Here is a 22,963-nt window from a genome sequence, read left to right as displayed (position 1 = left end):
AAGTCTGGTCTTTTTATGAGAATTTCGGGTCTGCATCCCACTGATCTCCTGCTCCCTCAGGGGTTCTCTGTTGTGCTCCCTGTCAGGGCAGTCATCGGTTGTGGCCAGGCACCATCTAGTTCTTCTGGTCTCAGAATGATGTAAGTCTCTGGTTCATGTGGCCCTTTCTATCTCTTGGGCTCACAGTTATCATGTAACCTTGGTGTTCTTCATTCTCCTTTGATCCAGGTGGGTTGAGACCAATTGATGCATCTTAGATGGCCGCTTGTTAGCATATAAGACCCCAGGCGCCACATTTCAAAGTGGGATGCAGAATGTTTTCATAATAGAATTATTTTGCCAATTGACTTAGAAGTCCCCTTAAGCCATAGTCCCCAAACCCCCGCCCTTGCTCCACTGACCTTTGAAGCATTCAGTTTATCCTGGAAGCTTCTTTGCTTTTGGTCCAGTCCAGGTGAGCTGACCTTCCGTGTATTGAGTATTGTCCTTACCTTCACCTAAAGTAGTTCTTATCTACTAACTAATCAGTAAATAAACCTCTCCCACCCTCCCTCCCTTCCGATCTCATGACCACAAAAGTATGTGTTCTTCTCAGCTTATACTATTTCTCAAGATCTTATAATAGTGGTCTTATACAATATTTGTCCTTTTGCCTCTGACTAATTTCACTCAGCGTAATGCCTTCCAGGTTCCTCCATGTTATGAAATGTTTCACAGATTTCGTCACTGTTCTTTATCGATGCGTAGTGTTCCATTGTGTGAATGTACCACAATTTATTTAACCATTCATCTGTTGATGGACACCTTGGTTGCTTCCAGCTTTTTGCTATTGTAAACAGAGCTGCAATAAACATGGGTGTGCATATATCTGTTTGTGTGAAGGCTCTTATTTCTCTAGGGTATATTCCGAGGAGTGGGATTTCTGGGTTGTATGGTAGTTCTATTTCTAACTTTTTAAGAAATCGCCAGATAGATTTCCTAAGTGGTTGTACCATTTTACATTCCCACCAGCAGTGTTTAAGAGTTCCAATCTCTCCGCAGCCTCTCCAACATTTATTATTTTGTGTTTTTTGGATTAATGCCAGCCTTGTGGGAGTGAGATGGAATCTCATCGTAGTTTGAATTTGCATTTCTCTAATGGCTAATGATCGAGAGCATTTTCTCATGTATCTGTTAGCTGCCTGAATATCTTCTTTAGTGAAGTGCGTGTTCATATCCTTTGCCCACTTCTTGACTGGGTTGTTTGTCTTTTTGTGGTTGAGTTTTAACAGAATCATATAGATTTTACAGATCAGGTGCTGGTCGGAGATGTCATAACTGAAAATTCTTTCCCAGTCTGTAGGTAGTCTTTTTACTCTTTTGGTGAAGTCTTTAGATGAGCATAGGTGTTTGATTTTTAGGAGCTCCCAGTTATCTGGTTCCTCTTCATCATTTTTGGTAATATTTTGTATTCTGTTTATGCCTTGTATTAGGGCTCTTAACGTTGTCCCTATTTTTTCTTCCATGATCTTTATCGTTTTAGTCTTTATGTTTAGGTCTTTGATCCACTTGGAGTTAGTTTTTGTGCATGGTGTGAGGTATGGGTCCTCTTTCATTTTTTTGCAAATGGATATCCAGTTATGCCAGCACCATTTGTTAAAAAGACTATCTTTTCCCCAATTAACTGACACTGGTCCTTTGTCAAATATCAGCTGCTCATATGTGGATGGATGTATATCTGGGTTCTCAATTCTGTTCCACTGGTCTATGTGTCTGTTGTTGTACCAGTACCAGGCTGTTTTGACCACTGTGGCTGTATAATATGTTCTAAAATCAGGTAGAGTGAGGCCTCCCACTTTCTTCTTCTTTTTCAGTAATGCTTTACTTATCCTGGGCTTCTTTCCCTTCCATGTGAAGTTGGTGATTCGTTTCTCCATCACATTGAAAAATGTCATTGGAATTTGGATCGGAAGTGCATTGTATGTATAGATGGCTTTTGGTAGAATAGACATTTTTACTATGTTAAGTCTTCCTATCCATGAGCAAGGTATGTTTTTCCACTTAAGTAGGTCCTTTGTAGTTTCTTGCAGTAGTACTTTGTAGTTTTCTTTGTATAGGTCTTTTACATCTTTGGTAAGATTTATTCCTAAGTATTTTATCTTCTTGGGGACTACTGTGAATGGTATTGATTTGGTGATTTCCTCTTCGGTGTTCTTTTTGTTGATGTAGAGGAATCCAAGTGATTTTTGTATGTTTATCTTATAACCTGAGACTCTGCCAAACTCTTCTATTAGTTTCAGTAGTTTTCTGGAGGATTCCTTAGGGTTTTCTGTGTATAAGATCATGTCATCTGCAAATAGAGATAATTTTATTTCCTCCTTGCCAATCCGGATGCCCTTTATTTCTTTGTCTAGCCTAATTGCTCTGGCTAGGACCTCTAGCACAATGTTGAATAAGAGCAGTGATAAAGGGCATCCTTGTCTGGTTCCCGTTCTCAAGGGAAATGCTTTCAGGCTCTCTCCATTTAGAGTGATGTTGGCTGTTGGCTTTGTATAGATGCCCTTTATTATGTTGAGGAATTTTCCTTCAATTCCAATTTTGCTGAAAGTTTTTATCATAAATGGGTGTTGGACTTCGTCAAATGCCTTTTCTGCATCAATTGATAAGATCATGTGGTTTTTGTCTTTTGTTTTATTTATATGGTGGATTACATTAATGGTTTATCTAATATTAAACCAGTCTTGCATACCTGGTATAAATCCTACTTGGTCGTGGTGGATTATTTTTTTGATATGTTGTTGAATTCTATGGCCTAGAATTTTGTTAGGGATTTTTGCATCTATGTTCATGAGGGATATAGGTCTGTAATTTTCTTTTTTTTTGATGTCTTTACCTGATTTTGGTATCAGGGATATGGTGGCTTCATAGAATGAGTTAGGTAGTATTCTGTCATTTTCTATGCTTTGAAATACCTTTAGTAGTAGTGGTGTTAACTCTTCTCTGAAAGTTTGGTAGAACTCTGCAGTGAAGCCGTCTGGGCCAGGTCTTTTTTCTTGTTGGGAGTTTTTTGATTACCGTTTCAATCTCTTTTTTTGTTATGGGTCTATTTAGTTGTTCTGCTTCTGATTGTGTTAGTTTAGGTAGGTAGTGTTTTTCTAGGAATTCATCCATTTCTTCTAGGTTTGCAAATTTGTTAGAGTACAATTTTTTGTAATAATCTGATATGATTCTTTTAATTTCAGTTGGGTCTGTTGTGATGTGGTCCTTCTCGTTTCTTACTCGGGTTATTTGTTTCCTTTCCTGTATTTCTTTAGTCAGTCTGGCCAATGGTTTATCAATTTTGTTAATTTTTTCAAAGAACCAGCTTTTGGCTTTGTTAATTCTTTCAAATGTTTTTCTGTTCTCTAATTCATTTAGTTCAGCTCTAATTTTTATTATTTGTTTTCTTCTGGAGCCTGATGGATTCTTTTGTTGCTCACTTTCTATTTGTTCAAGTTGTAGGGACAGTTCTCTGATTTTGGCTCTTTCTTCTTTTTGTATGTGTGCATTTATGGATATAAATTGACCTCTGAGCACTGCTTTTGCTGTGTCCCAGAGGTTTTGATAGGAAGTGTTTTCATTCTCTTTGCTTTCTATGAATTTCTTTATTCCCTCCTTAATGTCTTCTGTAACCCAGTCTTTTTTCAGCAGGGTATTGTTCATTTTCCAAGTATTTGATTTCTTTTCCCTAATTTTTCTGTTATTGATTTCCACTTTTATGGCCTTGTGGTCTGAGAAGATGCTTTGTAATATTTCGATGTTTTGGATTCTGCAAAGGTTTGTTTTATGACCTAATATGTGGTCTATTCTAGAGAATGTTCCATGTGTGCTAGAAAAAAAAGTATACTTTGCAGCAGTTGGGTGCAGTGTTCTGTATAAGTCAATGAGGTCAAGTTGGTTGATTGTAGCAATTAGGTCTTCCGTGTCTCTATTGAGCTTCTTACTGGAAGTCCTGTCCTTCTCCAAAAGTGGTGTGTTGAAGTCTCCTACTATAATTGTGGAGGTGTCTATCTCACTTTTCAGTTCTGTTAAAGTTTGTTTTATGTAATTTGCAGACCTGTCATTGGGTGCATAAATATTTAATATGGTTATATCTTCCTGGTCAGTTGTCCCATTAATCATTATGTAGTGTCCTTCTTTATCCTTTGTGGTGGATTTAAGTTTAAAGTCTATTTTGTCAGAAATTAATATTGCTACTCCTGCTCTTTTTTGCTTGTTGTTTGCTTGATATTTTTTTTCCATCTTTTGAGTTTTAGTTTGTGTCTCTAAGTCTAAGGTGTGTCTCTTGTAGGCAGCATATAGACGGATCATGTTTCTTTATCCAGTCTGAGACTCTGTCACTTTATTGGTGCATTTAGTCCATTTACATTCAGCATAATTACAGATAAGTATGTGTTTAGTGCTGTCATTTTGATGCCTTTTTATGTGTGTTGTTGACAATTTCATTTTTCCACTTTTTTGTGCTGAGACGTTTTTCTTTGTAAATTGTGTGTTCCTCATTTTCATCGTATTTGCCTTTATGTTTGCTGAGTCGTTATGTTTTTCTTGGTTTTTATTTTAAGTTATGGCGTTATACCTCTTTGTGGTTACCTTAATATTTACCCCTATTTTTCTAAGTAAAAACCTAACTCGTATTGTCCTATATTGCCTTGTTTCCCTCTCCATATGGCAGTTCTATGCCACCTGTATTTAGTCCCTCTTTTTGATTATTGTGATCTTTTACATATTGACTTTAATGATTCTGTGTTTTGAGCTTTTTTTTCTTTTTAAAATTAATCTTAATTTGTTTTTTGTGATTTCCCTATTTGAGTTGATATCAGGATGTTCTGGTCTGTGACCTTGTGTTGTGCTGGTATCTGATATTATTGGTTTTCTGACTAAACAATTTCCTTTAGTATTTCTTGTAGCTTTGGTTTGGTTTTTGCAAATTCCCTAAGCTTGTGTTTATCTGTAAATGTTTTAATTTTGCCTTCATATTTGAGAGAGAGCTTTGCTGGATATATGATCCTTGGCTGGCAGTTTTTCTCCTTCAGTTCTCTATATATGTCATCCCATTGCCTTCTTGACTGCATGGTTTCTGCTGAGTAGTCTGAACTTATTCTTATTGATTCTCCTTTGTAGGAGACCTTTCTTTTATCCCTGGCTGCTTTTAAAATTTTCTCTTTATCTTTGGTTCTGGCAAGTTTGATGATAATATGTCTTGGTGATTTTCTTTTTGGATCAATCTTAAATGGGGTTCAGTGAGCATCTTGGATAGATATCCTTTCATCTTTCATGATGTCAGGGAAGTTTTCTGCCAACAGATCTTCAACTATTCTCTCTGTATTTTGTGTTATCCCTCCCTGTTCTGGGACTCCAATCACATGCAAGTTATTCTTCTTGATAGAGTCCCACATGATTCTTGGGGTTTCTTCATTTTTTTAAATTCTTTTATCTGATTTTTTTCAGCTATATTGGTGTCAATTCCCTTGTCCTCCAGATCCCCCACCCTGCATTCCAATTGATCGAGTCTGCTCCTCTGACTTCCTACTGAGTTGTCTAATTCTGTAATTTTACTGTTAATCTTTTGGATTTCTGAATGCTGTCTCTCTATGGATTCTTGCAGCTTATTTATTTTTCCACTGTGTTCTTGAGTCATCTTTTTGAGTTCTTCAACTGCTTTATCAGTGTGTTCCTTGGCTTTTTCTGTAGATTGCCTTATTTCATTTCTGAGGTCATCCCTGATGTCTTGAAGCATTCTGTAAATTAGTTTTTTATATTCTGCATCTGGCAATTCCAGGATTGTATCTTCATTTGGGAAAGATTTTGATTCTTTAGTTTGGGCAGTTGTAGAAGCAATCATGGTCTGCTTCTTTATGTGGTTTGATATTGACTGCTGTCTCTGAACCATCTCTAAGATATTGTAGTGATTTATTCTATATTTGCTCACTGAGTCTTATCTTGTTTTGTTTTCTTTCAATATACATAGATGGGCTACTAGATTGTGCTGTCTTCATTGTTGTAGCCCTTGAATCATTTATGTCCTATTACCAGCTGGTTTGGGCTGTTACCAGATAATATAAGCCTAACAGTCCATTCACTATTCTTGAGTAGAATCTGATTTTGGGTCATCAAGTGTGGGGTGCAGACTTTCACCTATGCACATAGAGAAGTAGTGGTGATAGTTGTATGCACCAGATTCTAGTAGCAGCAGGGTTTCACACTCCGGGCGGCGGGGAGCAGAATGCTGACAGGCTTCCCCCAAGTGCCAGTGAGGTAAGTGTGTCTCTATTCCTAAAGCACCTTGGTGGGTGGGCTCTGCAGCTGTACCTTAGGCCCCCAATGCAAGTACCTCTACAGATTGGTAGGTGTCACCCTCCTTAGACCCCTAAGGCAGGAGGCTAGGTGGTCTGGGGGGAGCTTCAGCCCTCAGTTCCCTGTTGTGGGTCAGTGAGGGCTCTATTGAATACGCAGAGATATCAGACCTGGGAAACTTGTCTTTCCAGTAATCAGCTAAAACAATTACAGTCAGATCCCTATCAGAATTGCCTTTGCATTATAATAGCCACCTTGTTCCCAGTAGGGATGAAAGCCCAAGACTGTGGATCACATATTTTTGGCTGGAGCTGGTTTTGTGTTTTTAGTCCAATTAGGGAAGGATTTTTGGTCCCTGGGTTTTTTGTGGTTGCTTCTCTCAGGTCAGGAGAATGGGTTAGGAAAAGACCAAAAAAAAGAAAGAAAGAAAGAAAAACCACAGCGCACTTCACTCTCTGGCTCAGGAAATTCCAATGTTAATGAAGCCGCCTGGGAAGGGGAGGGGAGGGCTCAGATAGATAGGAGAGAGTAGCACCCCGGAATATAGACAAAGTTACTTATCTTGCTTGGGATGACTGTTTAATCTGAGATTTCCGAGGTGCGTGTTGACTGTGTGCGCTGGCTGGGTAGAGATTGCCCCGAGGGTCAGGCCTGCGTCCTGTGCTTGTGCTGTCTCAGAAGCCATGGTCAGTTCCTCCACTCCCAGTCCAAAGCCCAGCGCCAAGGTTCCCCGGCTGGGACACTGCACTCCAGGCTCCAAAACCAGTCGCTGCCTCCCGGTGAGTTCTCCTCCTGTCAGCCATGTCACTGCACTGCCTGCGTGCACTGGCTGGGCTTCCCCCAAGGTCACTTCTGGGGGCTAGGGCTGCATCCTGTGTTTGCGCTGTCTCAGGATGCCGTGCTCAGCTCCCCTGTGCCCAGTCCAAAGCCCAGCGCCAAGGTTTCCTGACTGGAACTCTGGCTCCTGGCTCCTCAAACAGTCGTTGCTCCCCCGTGGTTGTTCGTTCTCAGTCTCTGTCACTCAGGTCAACTCTTTAGATCTGTGTTTGATGGTCAGTGTTCATAGATTGTCATGTATGTGATCAATTCACTTGTTTTTCCGAGTCTTTGTTGCAAGAGAGATCCAAGGTAGCTTCTACCTAGTCAGCCACCTTGGCCCCGCCTACCTCCATGTTCTTTTGATGCTTCCTGAGTCTTTTAATATTTTCCCTGTAGAATTCTTTAATATTGCAACTTGAGGCTTGAATTTTTTTCTTGTTGTTTCAGTTTGAGAAATGCTGAGTGTGTTCTTCCCTGTTAGTTTTCTGTCTCCAGGTCTTTGCACATGTCATTATAATACTTTGTCTTCTTGAACCACCTTAAGAAATCTTCTGTTCAGCTCTTCATCATCTCTCCTGTTAATTTTAGCTACTCCACGTTCAAGAGCAACTTTCAGAGTGTTTTCTGACATCCATTTTGGCCTTTTCTTTCTCTCCTGTCTTTTTAATGACCTCTTGCTTTCTTCGCCTGTGATGTTCTTGATGTCATTCCACAACTCATCTGGTCCTTGGTCATTAGTGTTCAACGTGTCATATTTATTCTTGGGATGGTCTCCAAATTCAGGTGGGATATACTCAAGGTTGTACATTGGCTCTTGTGAACTTGTTCTAATTTTCTTCAGCTTCAACTTGAACTTGTTTTTTCAACTTGAACTTGCATATGAGCGATTGATGCTCTGTTCTACAGTTAGTCCCTGGTCTTGTTCTGACTGATGATACTGAACTTTTCTATCGTTTCTTTCCACAGATGTAGTCTGCTTCATTCCTGTGTATTCCATCTGTCGAGGTCCACTTGTATAGTCCCCATTTATGTTGGTAAAAAAAGGCATTTGCAATGCAAAAGTTGTTGGTCTTCCAAAATTCTGTCATGAGATCTCCAGCATCCTTTCTATCACCAAGGCCATATCTCCAACTACCAGTCCTTCTTTGTTTCCAGCTTTCGCATTCCAATCACTAATAATTATCAATGCACCCTGATTGCATGTTTGATCAATTTCAGACTGCAGCAGCTGATAAAAATCTTGCTATTTCTTCATCTTTGGCCTTAGTGGTTGGTGGATAAATTTGAATAGTAGTTGTATTAACTGGTCTTCCTTGTAGGCATACGGATGTTACCCCATCATTGACAGCGTTGCACTTCACGATAGATCTTGAAATGTTCTTTTTGACGATGAATGCAATACCATTCCTCTTCAAGCTGTCATTCCTAGCATAGTAGGCCATATGATTGTCCAATTCAAAATGGCCAATCCCAGTCCATTTCAGCTCACTAATGCCTAGGATATCAATGTTTATGCATTCCATTCTTGATGATTTCCAATTTTCCTAGATTCATACTTCACACATTTCACGTTCCTATTGTTAATGGATGTTTGCAGCTGTTTATTCTCATTTTGAGTCATTTCACATCAGCAAATGAAGGTCCTGAAAGCTTTACTGCATCCATGTCATTAAGGTAGACTTTACTCTGAGGAGGTAGCTCTTCCCCAGTCATCTTTGGATTGCCTCCCAACCTGATGTGTTCATCTTCCAGCACTGTATCAGACAGTGTTCCACTGCTATTCATAAGGTTTTCACTGGCTAATTCTTTTCAGAAGTAGACTGCCGGGTCCTTCTTCCTAATCTGTCTGAGTTTGGAAGCTCAGCTGAAACCTGTCCTTCGTGGGTGACCCTACTGGTATTTGAATACCAGTGGCATAGCTTCCAGCATCACAGCAACGTGGAAGCCCCCACAGTACAACAAACTGACAGACATGTGGGGGAACACATTGATTAGGTTCTTGGTATATGCTCAGTTTTTATCTTATTTGATAGTTCTGTTACTTTCTAGTACTTCCTGCTTGCCCTTTTGTTTTTCTGTCATTAAGTTATATTGATTTCTTCTCTTCCACCCACCCCCACTACTTAGTGTTTAGTTAGAAGTTTTGCAGTCTGTTTTGATGCTATTACTACCATTTGCCTTTGAATCAACTTCTACTCATGGTGACCTCACATGTGTCAGAATAGAACTGTGCTCCACAGGGTTTTCAATGGCTGATTTTTTTTTTCCAGAAGTAGACCAACAGACCTTTCTTCCTATGTGCCTCTGGATGGACTCAAACCTCCAATTTTCAATTAACAGCTGAGCACATTAACTGTTTGCATCACCCAGGGCTTTTAAGCCTGTATTTCCCTGTGTTTGAAATGAATGATAATAGTAAGAGTTAATAGGTGAAATACCTTATAATTTTCAAAATGTTTTCACATGCTTGATTTCATTTGTTTCTCAGAACATCTGCGACGTAAAATATTACTGTTATTTTAGTTTGAGAAATAAATTCAGCAACTCTTCCCAAGGTCAACAGCGTTCATGGCCGAGTTCAGAGTCCAGCCCTGGCCTGTGAATCTCAATTTCATTCAACTACTCACTTATCAAGCCAGAAGACCACTGGTGGAGGCAGAGGTTTGGGCCCAGTGGCTGGCTGCCTATCCCTACCCAGCACCACCCCCCACCAACACCCAGTGGGCGAGAGAATCATGAAAATTGATACTTGGGCTCTAAGGTCCAAACAGGCAGGGGGAAGGGCTGGCAGACCCAGGTAGTGTCCCTTGTGCTCACCTCAGGCCAGACCCTATTCCATTCAGCCACCCCACCTCCCCCAGAGACCACCCCTGGGGCATAGCAAGGGCTGGGAACCTCAGAAGCACTCCCTTGGCCTAGTGAGACCTGGCCTCTTAAATACTTGAGGTCGTGACATGAATGAAACCACATCCTCCTAGAGCAGCCTAGGCCTCAGGCAGACTTAAGTTTCTTTTTAACATAAAAAATGACAATATAGATAATGGCAGCTAACCTGGAGCAGGAGCCCTGGTGGCTTAATGGTCAAGTATCAGACTGCTAAACAAAAGTTGATGGTTCAAACCCACCGGCCTTTCCGTAGGAGAAAGATGTGGCAGTCTCTTTCCCTAAAGATTTTTAAAAAAAATCAAATCTGTTGCTATAGAGTTGATTCTCACTCATAGTGACCGTAAAGGACAGAGTGGAACTGCACCATAGGGTTTCCAAGGAGCGGCAGGTGGATCTGAACTGCCAACCTTTCGATTAGCAGCCGAGTGCTTAGCCACTGTGCTACCAGAGCTCCACAGCCATGGAAACCCTATAGGGCAGTTCTGCTCTGTCCCATATGATCCCTATGAGTTAGAATCCACTCAGAGGCACATAAGACCAACAACCAGGAACAGCCTTCCTGTAGGCCAAGCATTTTCCAAGTTATGTGTTTACGTTCATATCTCATTGAATCCTTGTAACAATGCTATAAATTTTATGATCTACATTTTGGGAAGTAGAAATTGAGACAGGGAGATCAAGTAATTTACCAAAGCCACACAGATCCAAAGTGAGGGAGTCAGAACTCAAACTCAAATCTGTCTGGCTTTAAAGCAGGGTCTTCTCACCACTAGGCCTGTCCACCTATCCGCAACTACCTTTTGCTAACACAACCAATTATTATCTTTCAGCCGCATTAGCTTTAAGAGAATTTCAAAGAGAATTTGGAAGAAAAGAGTATGAAGAATTCCAAATGGGACCGTTTAAAAGCCTAGAAGACATGCTGTCTTCAGTTGAGGACGACGGTAAAAAAAAATATATTGTTGATGTTATTGGTCAAATCTTTCCTAATATAGATTAGCTGATAAAGCCCATTATTCTTTCACTGTAATAGACAATCAAGAAACCCTAAGAGAAGGCTCTCTAGAGGACACTGAAGAAACCAAAATGCAGACAGAAAAAGTCTCCGCTGATCCAAGTGCCAAAAGTGATAAAGATGGTAACAAACAAAATGAACTACAAATACCATGCTGACGGGTCTTTTTTCTGTTTATTTCATATTTGATCATATGTTTACACTGAGCTTAAAATTACACACACACAAATGGAAATGTCAGGAGGAAAAAAGCTAGCTGGTTTGAACTGAATAGCTATAGGACAGAAATAGAATTACTGGAATGAACAAGAAAACATTATAAAACAGGGACCCAAACACAATTAGAGCCCAAAGAAAATTTTTGAATGTTTTCAGACATGATACTGTCATATATCATGTAATTGTAAATTCTCTCTTAAAAGCTCTCTTGCCCCTTTTAATGTACTGAAATAAGACCACCATAGACCCAGGGTTTTAGCTGTGCAATTTTATCATATAGTATTATGTATACTTACAAAATTTTTCTTCTCATATTTTAGCATAATTGAGAGTATGCAACATAAACTGTTTTTACCTTTGTTGATGAAGGCAAAATGATAAATGTTATAACATTTAATTATAATGTAATATTTTAAAATTACTTCATTAGGAGGTATTTTAAATTACTGCACACATTTCCCTACTTATTGTTGTTTTTGGTGTTAGGTACTGTCAAGTTGGTTCTGACTCAAAGTGATCCTATACAACAGAATGAAACTGTCCAACCCTGCACCATCCTCACAATTGTTGCTATATTTGAGCCTATTTTTGTAGCCACTGTGTCAGTCCGTCTCATTGAGGGTCTTCTTCTTTTTCGACTAACCTCTATTTTACCAAACACAATGTCCTCCTCCAGGGACTGGTCCCTCCTGATAACATTTCCAAAGTATGTAAGATGAAGTCTCACCATCCTCCCTTCTAAGCAGCATTCTGGCATGCTTCCAAGACAGATTTGTTGGTTCTTTTGACAGTCCATAGTATATTCCATATGTCATGATGTTGCTTATTGGTCCAGTTGTGAGGATTTTTTTTTTTTATGTTGAGGTGTAATCCATACTGAAGTCTTTAATCTTCATCAGTAAGTGCTTCATATCCTCTTCACTTTTAGCAAGCAAGGTTGTGTCACCTGCGTGTTGTAAGTCATTAATAAGTCTTCCTCCAATCCTGATGCAGCATTCTTCTTCATGTAGTCCAGCTTCTCAGATTATTTTCTCATACAGATTGAATAAGTGTGGTAAAAGAATACAACCCTGACACACACCTTTCCTAATTTTAAACCACACAGCATCTCTATTTATAAGCCGTAGTTTTAACCAGTGCTTTATGTTACACATTTCTGTTTCTTTTTTTTTGCTACTGTAAATAATGCTTCAATGATGTATTTATACATGTTGAAATAAGTGGAATTACTAGATTAATGAGTATGAAGCTATAGACAGAGTCAAATTTCTTTGCATAAAAGTTGTTCCATATTACAGCCCCCTCACTACTATATATAGTACATGACTTTGCTTTCCTAGTATTTTTTAAATATTTTTGTTTTATTTATTTGATTATTTCCGAAGTTGATATTTTGATATTTATTGATTATTTATATTCTTTTCTGAGGTGACTATTTTTGTCTTTTGCTCATTTTTCTAAATTATTGTGTCAGTTATATGGCCTCTCTGTAAACTTTATATATTAAACTTTTATTTTTCATCTTTTTCCAAAATTGAGTGTTTTGCCTTTTAAATCAGCTTGCTATTTTTGAAATAGAGATGTTTTTCATATTTTTGTAGTTGAATAATTACTTTTCCTTTGTTGATTTCTTTTTATTATGATTTTATTTTGGTAAAAATATAACAAAACATTTGCCAATTCAATACTTTTACATACACATTTCAGTGACATTGATTACATTCATTATATTAACAGCCATCACCACTATCTGCCTCCAAATTATTCTACCACCATTAACAGAAACTCAGTGCCTCTTAAGCTAAGACTTCCTTTTTGCTTCTCCCTCTTACCCCTGGTAAACTTTGGTCTCTAACAAACCAAAAAAGAAACTTGGTGTTGTAGAGTCAATTTCTACTCATGGTGACCCTATAGGACAGAGTAGAACTGCCCCATAGGGCTTCCAATGTTCTAAATCTTTACAAAAGCAGACTGCCACATGTTGCTCCTGTGGAGCAGCTGGTGGGTTTGAACTACTGACCTTTTGGTTAGCAGCCCAGTGTTTTAACCACCGCACCACTAGGGCATATATTTGCCTCTTTTATATAAGTATTGGTCCTTTTGTGACTAATTTATTTCATAATGTTTTCAACATTCATCCATGTTGATGCTGTCTGTAAATGTTTGGTTGAATTCTGCAGTGAAACCATCTGGTCTAGGACTTTTCTCTATTGGGAGGTTTTTGGTCACTGATTCAATGTCTTCACTTGTTATGGATCTGTTGAGACCTTCTATTTCTTCTTGAATCAACGTAGGAAGTTTATGTGTTTCTAGGAATTTCTTCTAAGATACCGAATTTGTTAGTGTACAGCTATAGATAGTATTCCCTTACAAACCTTTTCATTTCTGTAGGGTTGGTTGTATTGTCCCACTTTCATTTTGTGATTTTAGATATTTGCATCTTCTCTTTGTCAGTCTAGCTAAAGGTTTGTCGATTTTATTGATGGAAACCAAATTCTAGTTTCATTGACTCTGTTGTTTTCTAGGAGTTCCTGGGTTGTGCAAATGGTTAAGCACTCGACTATTAGCCGAAAGGTTGGCCACTTGAACCTACCCAAAGGCACCCTGGAAGACAGGCCTGGTGATCTGCTTTCAAAAGGTCACAGCCTTAAAAACTCTATGGAGCAGTTCTATTCTGCACATATTTAGTCACCAGGAGTCAAAATCAGCTCAACAGCAATAAACAACAATTGTTTTTCTATTCTCTATTTTATTTATCTCTCTTTTTATCTTTGTATTTCCTTCCTTCTGGTAGTTTTGAATTTGGTTTGCTCTTTTTCTAATTTCTCGAGTTACAAAGTTAGGTTATTGATTTGAGCTCGCTCTTCTTTTTAATGTAGGCATTTACAGCTATAAATTTTCCTCTGAGCACTGCCTTCACTGCATCCCGTACATTTTGGTATGATGTGCTTTTATTTTCATTCAACTCTAAGTATTTTTTTATTTCTTTTTTGATTTCTTCTTTGACTTATTCATTGTTTAATAGTGTGTTCTTTAAGTTCCACATTATTGTGAATTTTTCCAGTTTTCCTTCTGTTATTATTAGTTCCTACTTTCATTCCATTGTGGTTAGAGAAAATATTTTGTATAATTTTAATCTTTTGAAGTATAGTGAGACTTGCTTAATAGCCTAACACGTGGTCTATTTTACAGAATGATCCATGTGCACTACAGAAGAATGTATATTGAGATGTTGTTGGTTGGGGCATTCTTATAGCACTGCTAGATCTAGTTGGTTTATATTGTTGTTCAAATCCTCAATTTCTTTACTGATCTTCTTTTTAGATGTTCTATCCACTGTTGAAAGTGGCGTATTGAAGGCTTCAACTATTATTTTAGAACTATTTTTCCTTTCAATTATGTCAGTGTTTGCTTTATATGTTTAGGGCTCTGAAGGTAGGTGCATAAATATTTATAATTGTCATCTATTCTTGATGAACTGACCTTTTTATAATTATGTAATGTCCTTCTTCTTCTCTTCTCTTACAATAGATTTTGACTTAAGGTCTATTTTGTCTGATGTTAAAATCACCACACCAGCTCTCTTTTGGTTACTATTCGCGTGGAATACTTTTTTTCCATCCTATCACTTTCAATCTACTGGTGTTTTTGTGCCTAAGATGCGTCTCTTGTAGATAGCAGTCATTTTTTTTTAATCCATTCTGCCTCTCTCTGCCTTTTGATTGGCCTTTGTTGATTTCTTATATTAGTCAACCAAAGATTGAATATGTACTTATATTCTGTTTATTTTTTTTATTGGTTCAACCTTTCTGCATTTAGTTTTAAATGAATCTATAATTTATTTTGTTATGTAAGGTAGAGCAGCTAATTTTTTATTTGTTTCTCCTACTGATTCAGAGAGATATATGCTTGCATGGTGTTTATTTCAAGCCTAATAGGAGTTGAACTGGGCACAGTCAGAACCTCATGCCTCCTTCCCCAGTGCATACACGTGTGCACGCGTGCAGGCACACATACACAGGCTTCACAGGAGGACCCACCACTTCCTCATGCATTAAAATTTTGGCTGGGAGCCCCATCTCTGCTGCCTAGCCACAATACACAATACACACGGAGGGACCCTCCTCCCCCTCCACATAGTCTGTTTCCTCTTTGGGGAGGCAGTCCATTGTAGCAGACATCAGCGCCTCTACCCGCTGCCGGAGGGATGTCTGGGCTGCTAGTGTGCATTGGTGAAAAGAAGTTTTCTGATCAGTGGCTCACGCTCCTTCCTCATGTTTTTGAGATAAGTACAGCCTTTACCTCTTGGAGTCAGGAAGGTGTTAGGTACCTCAGAAAGGGCAATATTGATTTTTATTTCAATTTAGATCCACTATTACTGTTATTGTCCTTTTTTCAACTGCTGATAGATGTATTTACCTATATTTCAATGTTATGGTTACTATTGTAATAAAAATTTGGGGAATATAAGTTCTAGGTCCCTGGACAAACACTACAGTCTTCCTTGGGAATCTGCCTACATCTTTCTTTAATATTATTCTTTTAGGTATTAACAATGTTTTATTCACAGATGAAAAAGAAAGCAGTGAAATTATGTCCAAATTTAAAAGTCTGTCTCGAGGCCCTAGTCAAGAAGTAGAACTATCTTCCAAAAAAGGTAAATCAATATTTGAGTAATTTGGTTCTCTAAGATTTTAGTCCTATAAAACACAAATAACTCCTTCAGAATTTAGAGGAGAAATGTGAGATTTTTTTAAAAAACCATAATTAATGTGTAACTTACTCTTAAAAGGTACTCTTATCATAAATAGTTGGGATGCAAAAACATAGAAAAAATAACATGCGAAATGTTGTTTTGCTCAAAAAAAATATTAGGAAAACAAGAGATCTTTCTGCTCTGCCATTCCTGGCATGTGGTTTTCATAACCATTCACAATATGGCTGCAGGAGCTCCAGCCATCATGTCAGTGTGCCTGTTAGGAAAAGGAGAAAAGGCAAAGGGCAAAAAATAGGCACTCCACCCAGCTGAGTCAGCTCTCTTTAAAGAGATGCCAGGAAGACTCACCAAAAAAAAAAAAAATTTTTTCTGTTTACACCTCATTGATCATCCAAAGCTATAAGAGAAGCTGGGAGATAGAGTCTTTTTAGCTAGGCACATTGGTGCCCCCAGCAAAGTCAGCGTTCTGTTACTAAAGAAGAAGAGAATAGATATTGGGTAGACACCTAGGAGCTTCTAGCACATCTAGCATCTTTGTCTGGTTATTTTTGCGTCATCATACCCCCTACTACCAAGGCTTCGGGAAGATATGGTGCTTTGTGGGAACGACCTGGTCTCTCCATTCCTGAGAACAGATTTCTCACTTCAAGGCAGGAAGTGCAGCAGACAGCTTCTCTTTGAAAGCCCTTTTGGGCTTTTCTGGGCTGGAATCAATTTGGCCCTGGCAGGAGACCCTGTCAGATGGAGCCCCTGGGCAGCAGCTCAGGAAGCACAACTATAAATGCAGAGGCAGAAGATCTAGGCAAAGCCCCCAATCTCCTATCTCACTGGAGTAGTGGATGAGCTTTCACATCAGGATGCAGCCTAAGAGCCACTGAAGGAGACACATCAGGACCAAATAAGGGCAAGAAGCAAGTGTAACACTTGAAAAACCAGCCTATACCACCCTTTTCCCCATCCACTGCAACTTGCCTACAGCCTGTCTTCTTACTGTCCTGTGTAGTCTCATGCTTGTAATTGGAAGCATTCCTCTTGTTTTCTGACTCATTCCCTAGATGCTCATTTTTTAACTTGGCCCCTGGAACCCTTTGGTCCCTACCTCTTCTCGGCTTCCTTGCTTTTGACTCCTGCCTGGCATGACTTTCTTTTTGCCTCATTCATTTCCATTCTGAAGCACTGGCTGAAGTCCCTGCTGATATTTTTGATTCCTGAATTAACATTTCCTCTCCTATCCTTATCTCTCTCTTCTTCCAGCATGTGCTGCAGTAACACAAAGATAATACTTTCTTGGGTCAGGTATTTACAATCATATTTTATTGCCAACATCGTCCACTAAAATCATTAATGGCATTATTTATTAACTTACTTAGTTTCAATAGAAGACACTATAGAAGAGGTAACTGCAGACCATCCAGAGGTTGTTGCCATGGTTGAAGAAACTATAAAAATGACAAAGGATATGAACTTCGAACAGCCATATGAAAAGCATGCTGAAATTTTAGAGGAAGTGCTCAGAGAGGTAAGAAACCCAGCTGTTAATTTTAACATTGATTTAACAACAACTATTCGAAACAATATAGACAAAAATGCTAACCTAGTATATACATAGAGTCTCATTTGACAGTATTGAAATCTGTAGCCTTCAGGTTCAAGTGCAATTTGTAGTCAGCAGCGTTGTGTATAATGTATCAAAGTGAACAACTGCTGATGCTCTTTGATAAATTTTGATTAAAGAAATCATGTAATATAATTTCATAGCTTTAAAATTAGTTAACTAGCTTTTAATGTCTTTGACTCAACTCAATTGGTTCAAAGATGGTGCATATGAAGCCAGTGACAAGGTTAGATATTTCCTCTATGAGCTGATTAATCATAGACCAGACAAATTTTGCTCCATAGTTAACTAATTTCCTCCAACCCCCTTGACCATGCGTTCTGTGATCATAGGAGAAATGGGTAGACAAACAAGTGATTTCCCAGTCTAAGGGGAAAATAAAACATCAAATACAGTGTCCTACCAGTGGTAAATCAGAAAGCTTATCTTTTACTTATAAAGAACAATGTGTCCATATGAGCCTGTTTTGTACAGAGATCTCGAGTAAGCATTCAGAGCAAAAGTCAAAGAATAAATCACTTTGGACTAAAAATGAACTGTTTCTGTATTTCTTGTAATTTGAAGAAGATGTGATTTCAAGTGATTATGTGAAAGTATAGAACCACTCTACCACACATGGGTTGTAGCCCTGGGGTGGTCTCCTTGAGCCCTAGGCTGTGTACCAGCCTCCATGACTCTGCAGTTCACAGGATGAATGGCTTTCTCCCTCTGAGTTTCCCACGCAGACCTTTCAGCCTCCTCTGCATCCCTTCAGGTTGTTCAGTTGTCAGTTTATTCCTTCAGAGACATTGGTGAGGACCTACTGTGTGCCCTGTACTATGCTAGATACTAGGGATGTGAAGATGAATTAATCAACACAGAACTTTGGCTGCTAACGTAAAGGTTGGTGGTTTGGACCCACCCTGAGAGTCCATGGAAGAAAGACCTGGCAAACTGCTTCCATAAAGATTGTTATTGTTGTTGTCTGCTGTCGTAAAGATTACAGCCAGGAAAACCCTATAGAGCAGTTCTACTCTGTCACACGTGATATCACCATGAGTCGGAATCAATTCGATGGCAAATGGTTATTTCTAGTTCCTTTAAGGAGCTATTAGCCAGGTGTGGAAGACTGGCATATAAACCAATAATTGAGTTATCATCTGCTACGTGGTAAATAGAGGTATACAAAGTGTAGGAATTCCACAAAGGTTGCAAGTTTCATCTTATGCTGGAAAGTGAGAAAAGCATCCCAGAGGAGATGACATGCAAGTAAGGGACATTTTTAGGATTGTGGAAGTCCCATACTTGCCCTTGACTGAAATTTTTCTCCATTTTCTTAAGAGTTTATTTTGGAGGATACAGATCAGTGCCATTAAATGGTAAAGTGCAGCTCTGGAATTGTATGAGAGTTTAAATCCTATGAGATTTTAACATTGAAGCTGAAAATCAGACTGTCATTTCTCAAGAGAACAGAGACCTATGCAGAAGACTGTTTTACCTGTCATCAGTTTCTATGATCTCTATGATTAGGAAAAATATTTTTCAAAACTAGCTAGATGAAGAGATACCTTTTTCATGAAGTACCTGTTCAACTCATTTGCCTATGTTTTTTTAATTGGATTATTTGTCTCCTTTTATTGATTTGTTCTGTATATATTCTGAATACAAGTTGTTTGTTGAATATATTGCAAATATCTTTACAAGTATTTTCTATCTTGGTGAATAAAAAACCAAAACCAAACCTGGTGCCGTCGAGTCAATTCTAACTCATAGCGACAGAGTAGAACTGCCCCATAGAGTTTCCAAGGAGAGCCTGGCGGATTCGAACTGCTGACCCTTGGGTTAGCAGCCGTAGCACTTAACCGCTATGCTACCAGGGTTTCCTCTTAATGAATAGAAATTGTTAATTTTAATGAGACCCAATTTATTAACTTTTTCTTTTCAGTTAGTGCTTCTTTATGCTCTATTTCAGGAACCTTTGCCTACCTAAGGTCTTGAAAATATTCTTCTGGATTTTTTTCAGGAAATTTTGTTTTATCTTTCACATTTAGATCTCAGATTCATTTTGAAGTGATTTTTGTGTATTCTAAAGAGAACATCCAAGTAGCCAATAAGCATATTAAAAGGTGTTCAACATCATTAATCATCAGAGAAATACAAATTGAAACCACAATGTGAGGGTTAAGATTCATTTGTTCAATATGAATACCCAGATGCTCCAGCACCATTGGAAAGACCATCCTTTTGCACTATCATATATCCAGTGGCTATATATGTGTTGTCTACTTCTGAACTTTGTTCTGTTCAACTGGTCTATTTGTCTATCTATGTGCCAATACCAATGGTATTAACTACTGTAGCTTTATAACAAGTGTTGGAATCTGGTAATGAATATCCTTCAACAGCCTGTTTCTCCTGTCATTCCATCCATCTCTGTGTCATACATCATGTTTTGTTCTGCTTGCTTCTTCAAAATTATCTTGGCATCTATAGGTCCTTTTCACTTCCAATACAAATTAAATCAGCTTGTCAGTTTACACATGCACACCTGCTGGAATTTTGGTTGGCTAGCATTGAATCTATAGATAAATTTAGTGAGAACTACAACTGGACCAGTGAACAACATCATGATAAATGGAGAAAAGATTGAAGTTGTCAAGGATTTCATTTTACTTGGATCCACAATCAACAGCCACGAAAGTAGCAGTCGAGAAATCAGAAGACGCATTGCATTGAGTAAATCTGCTGCAAAGGACCTCTTTAAAGTGTTGAAGAGCAAAGATGTCACCTTGAAGACTAAGGTGCGCCTGACCCAAGCCATGGTATCTTCAGTCACATCACATGCGTGTGAAAGCTGGACAATGAATAAGGAAGACTGAAGAAGAATTGATGCCTTTAAATTGTGGCATTGGCAAAGAATATTGAATATACCATGGACTGCCAGAAGAACAAATAAATCTGTCTTGGAAGAAGTAGAACCAGAATGCTCCTTAGAAGCAAGAATGGCGAGACTGCGTCTTACATACTTTGGACACGTTGTCAGGAGGGATCAGTCCCTGGAGAAGGACATCATGCTTGGCACAGTACAGGGTCAGTGGAAAAGAGGAAGACCCTCAACAAGGTGGACTGACACAGTGGCTGCAACAATGGGCTCAAGCATAAAAATGATTGTAAGGATGGCACAGGACCAGGCTGTGTTTTGTTCTGTTGTACATAGGGTCGCTGTGAGTCAGAACCGACTCGACGGCACCTAACAACAACAATAAGTAATATTGAGTCTTCTAATTCATGAACATAGAGTATCTCTATGTTCTCTTTAATTTCTCTCATCACTGTAGTTTTTAGTGTAGAGCCCATCAACATCTTTCATTATGTTTTTTCTTGGGTATTTGATTTTTCACAATGCTATTGTAAATGTTATTATGATTTTATTTTCCAGTTTCATTTCTACAAAAATAAAAAACCCATTGCCATCAATTCCGACTCTTAGCAACCCATGAGACAGAGTAGAACTGCCCCACAGGGTTTCCAAGGATTCAAACTACCAACCTTTTTGTTAATAGCCAAACGGTCATTTCTACAGCCATTTTTAATCTTCATTTTTCTATTGTGCCTTCTACTAAGTTCACAGCCCATGTTCAAAGCAAACATGACTAATGTACCTAGGGCCTAATGTATGATCCAGTCCAGGGAAAGTGAATAGCTTTAATTTCAATTGCCAATTCTGAACAGTTAGGTGTGACTCCAAAGCCACAACTGATCTCAGCTTCTTTTAGATTCTTTTGAAATTACAGTTTAACAATATTTTAGAACCTTAAAAACACAAAAATAATGATAGATATCATTTTTACCAAGGGAAGAGAAGAGTCACTCCCTTGAAATGAAGAGTTCATGGAAATTGCTTTTTCCACCCCCAGCCATTTGCACTCTTACCTGGTTTCCACCTGGACTAGCTACAGAGCTCACAATAGAAGCTGATGCTGAGGGACACTGGGTGTCTTTATCAGCAGCAACTATTGCTTTGCACGCTTTTGTGGAATGAATCTGTTACAACAGAATTGCTCAGTACCTAATAGAAAAATGGTAGCTGCATCAAGGGAAATGAGCCTTTGGTGTCAAACCTACACCACTGTGTATTTTCCAGTTCAAGTCTATGACTTGTTGTCCAAGGCGCGTCGTAACCACTGTCTGTTTCTCTTGTCATTGCGTCTTTCTCTGTCATACAACGTGTTTTGCTCTGCTTCTCTCTTCACACGGTTTTCTCTCCAATGTCTCTATTCTTGTCTATTCTACCTTTTATCTGTTTTGCCGTCGCTTTGTCTGTGTCTCCCACATCTCTCCCTTGTCACGTCTTGTTCTCGCTGATCCCTCAGTCTCTCCTCTCTTCTCTCCTCTCCTCTTGTCCTCTCTCTCATCTTTCTATATTCACAAGTGATAAAATAAAAAGTAAACATAAAATAGCACAGAATACAGAAATCCAGAAATGAAAAACATTACATGTTTTATTAATTTAAAATCACAAAATGACAGAAGGATGAATGATGTATGAAAATATGTTCGTTTTTATAGTATCACTTTCTCTCACCCCTTCCCAAAGAAAAGTGCCACTTTATTTTCAACTCATCAAGTTATGAGACACCAATCCTGTCATTCTCTGGTAACTGCTAAACTGGACAAAGACCAAGTGTACAGGCCTCCCAGGGGCCTTTCTGCCACTTTCTCTTCAAGGCACAGTCTCTAGACCAAGAGCCTCACCATCCCTAGCCACACACTCTGGAATTCTTTAGGCTGTAACATCCTAAGGAACGTTTTCCCCTTCTCCTCCAGTTGATTATCCCAACTGGAGAATCAGCCTCAATAGACCCCTCTACTGAAGCTGCTATTGCTGATATATCCAAAACAGGCATCATCAGGTACCCAAGTCCTCATCCACCAGACCTTTCCGTACCTCAGCTTGTAAATTTTCCTGGCCTGGAGTAGCTTGTGCTACTTCAGCAACAGCAGCGCTCCTCCTTGGAGCCACCTGTTTTACTGAAGCAATAGGACATGCCTCTAATGTTTTATTTCTCTCTTTTCCCTTACTCCAACATTTGTGAATATGTGGTCTTTTATCACCTGTATCAGGATCATTTAGGAAAAATTAAAGCTAGAAGGATAACTTCTGCTTTTAGTTTGCCCACACAAACACCTCCCAAAAGAAGGAGCTCAGAAGGCCTGGCTACCTTCTCAGAGAGAGGGTGGAAAAAAATACGAACACAAATGACTATCTCAATAAATCATCTGGTCACATGAAGGATAGCAGAATGCCATTTTAACATAAGAATGGTCTAGCTTGGGGCTGCAGACCATAAAATATAATGTTAAAGTCAGAAACAAGACAATGGTATTCCTATCATACCCT

General features: G+C 38.8%; 1 protein-coding gene across 1 annotated transcript in view; it reads left to right on the top strand.

The window, feature by feature from the left end:
- AK9 (adenylate kinase 9) overlaps positions 1 to 22,963 on the top strand; it is a 171,428-nt gene that overhangs the window by 69,463 nt on the left and 79,002 nt on the right. Inside the window, exons 15-18 of the mRNA XM_064294766.1 lie at positions 10,848 to 10,961; positions 11,051 to 11,155; positions 15,822 to 15,908; positions 17,339 to 17,487. Of these exons, the coding sequence (XP_064150836.1) occupies positions 10,848 to 10,961; positions 11,051 to 11,155; positions 15,822 to 15,908; positions 17,339 to 17,487 (455 nt within the window). The remainder of the gene's footprint in view (positions 1 to 10,847; positions 10,962 to 11,050; positions 11,156 to 15,821; positions 15,909 to 17,338; positions 17,488 to 22,963) is intronic.

This window comes from Loxodonta africana, chromosome 1, assembly GCF_030014295.1.
Source record: "Loxodonta africana isolate mLoxAfr1 chromosome 1, mLoxAfr1.hap2, whole genome shotgun sequence".
Lineage (NCBI taxonomy): Eukaryota > Metazoa > Chordata > Mammalia > Proboscidea > Elephantidae > Loxodonta > Loxodonta africana.
This window is presented reverse-complemented; position numbering and strand designations above follow the sequence as displayed.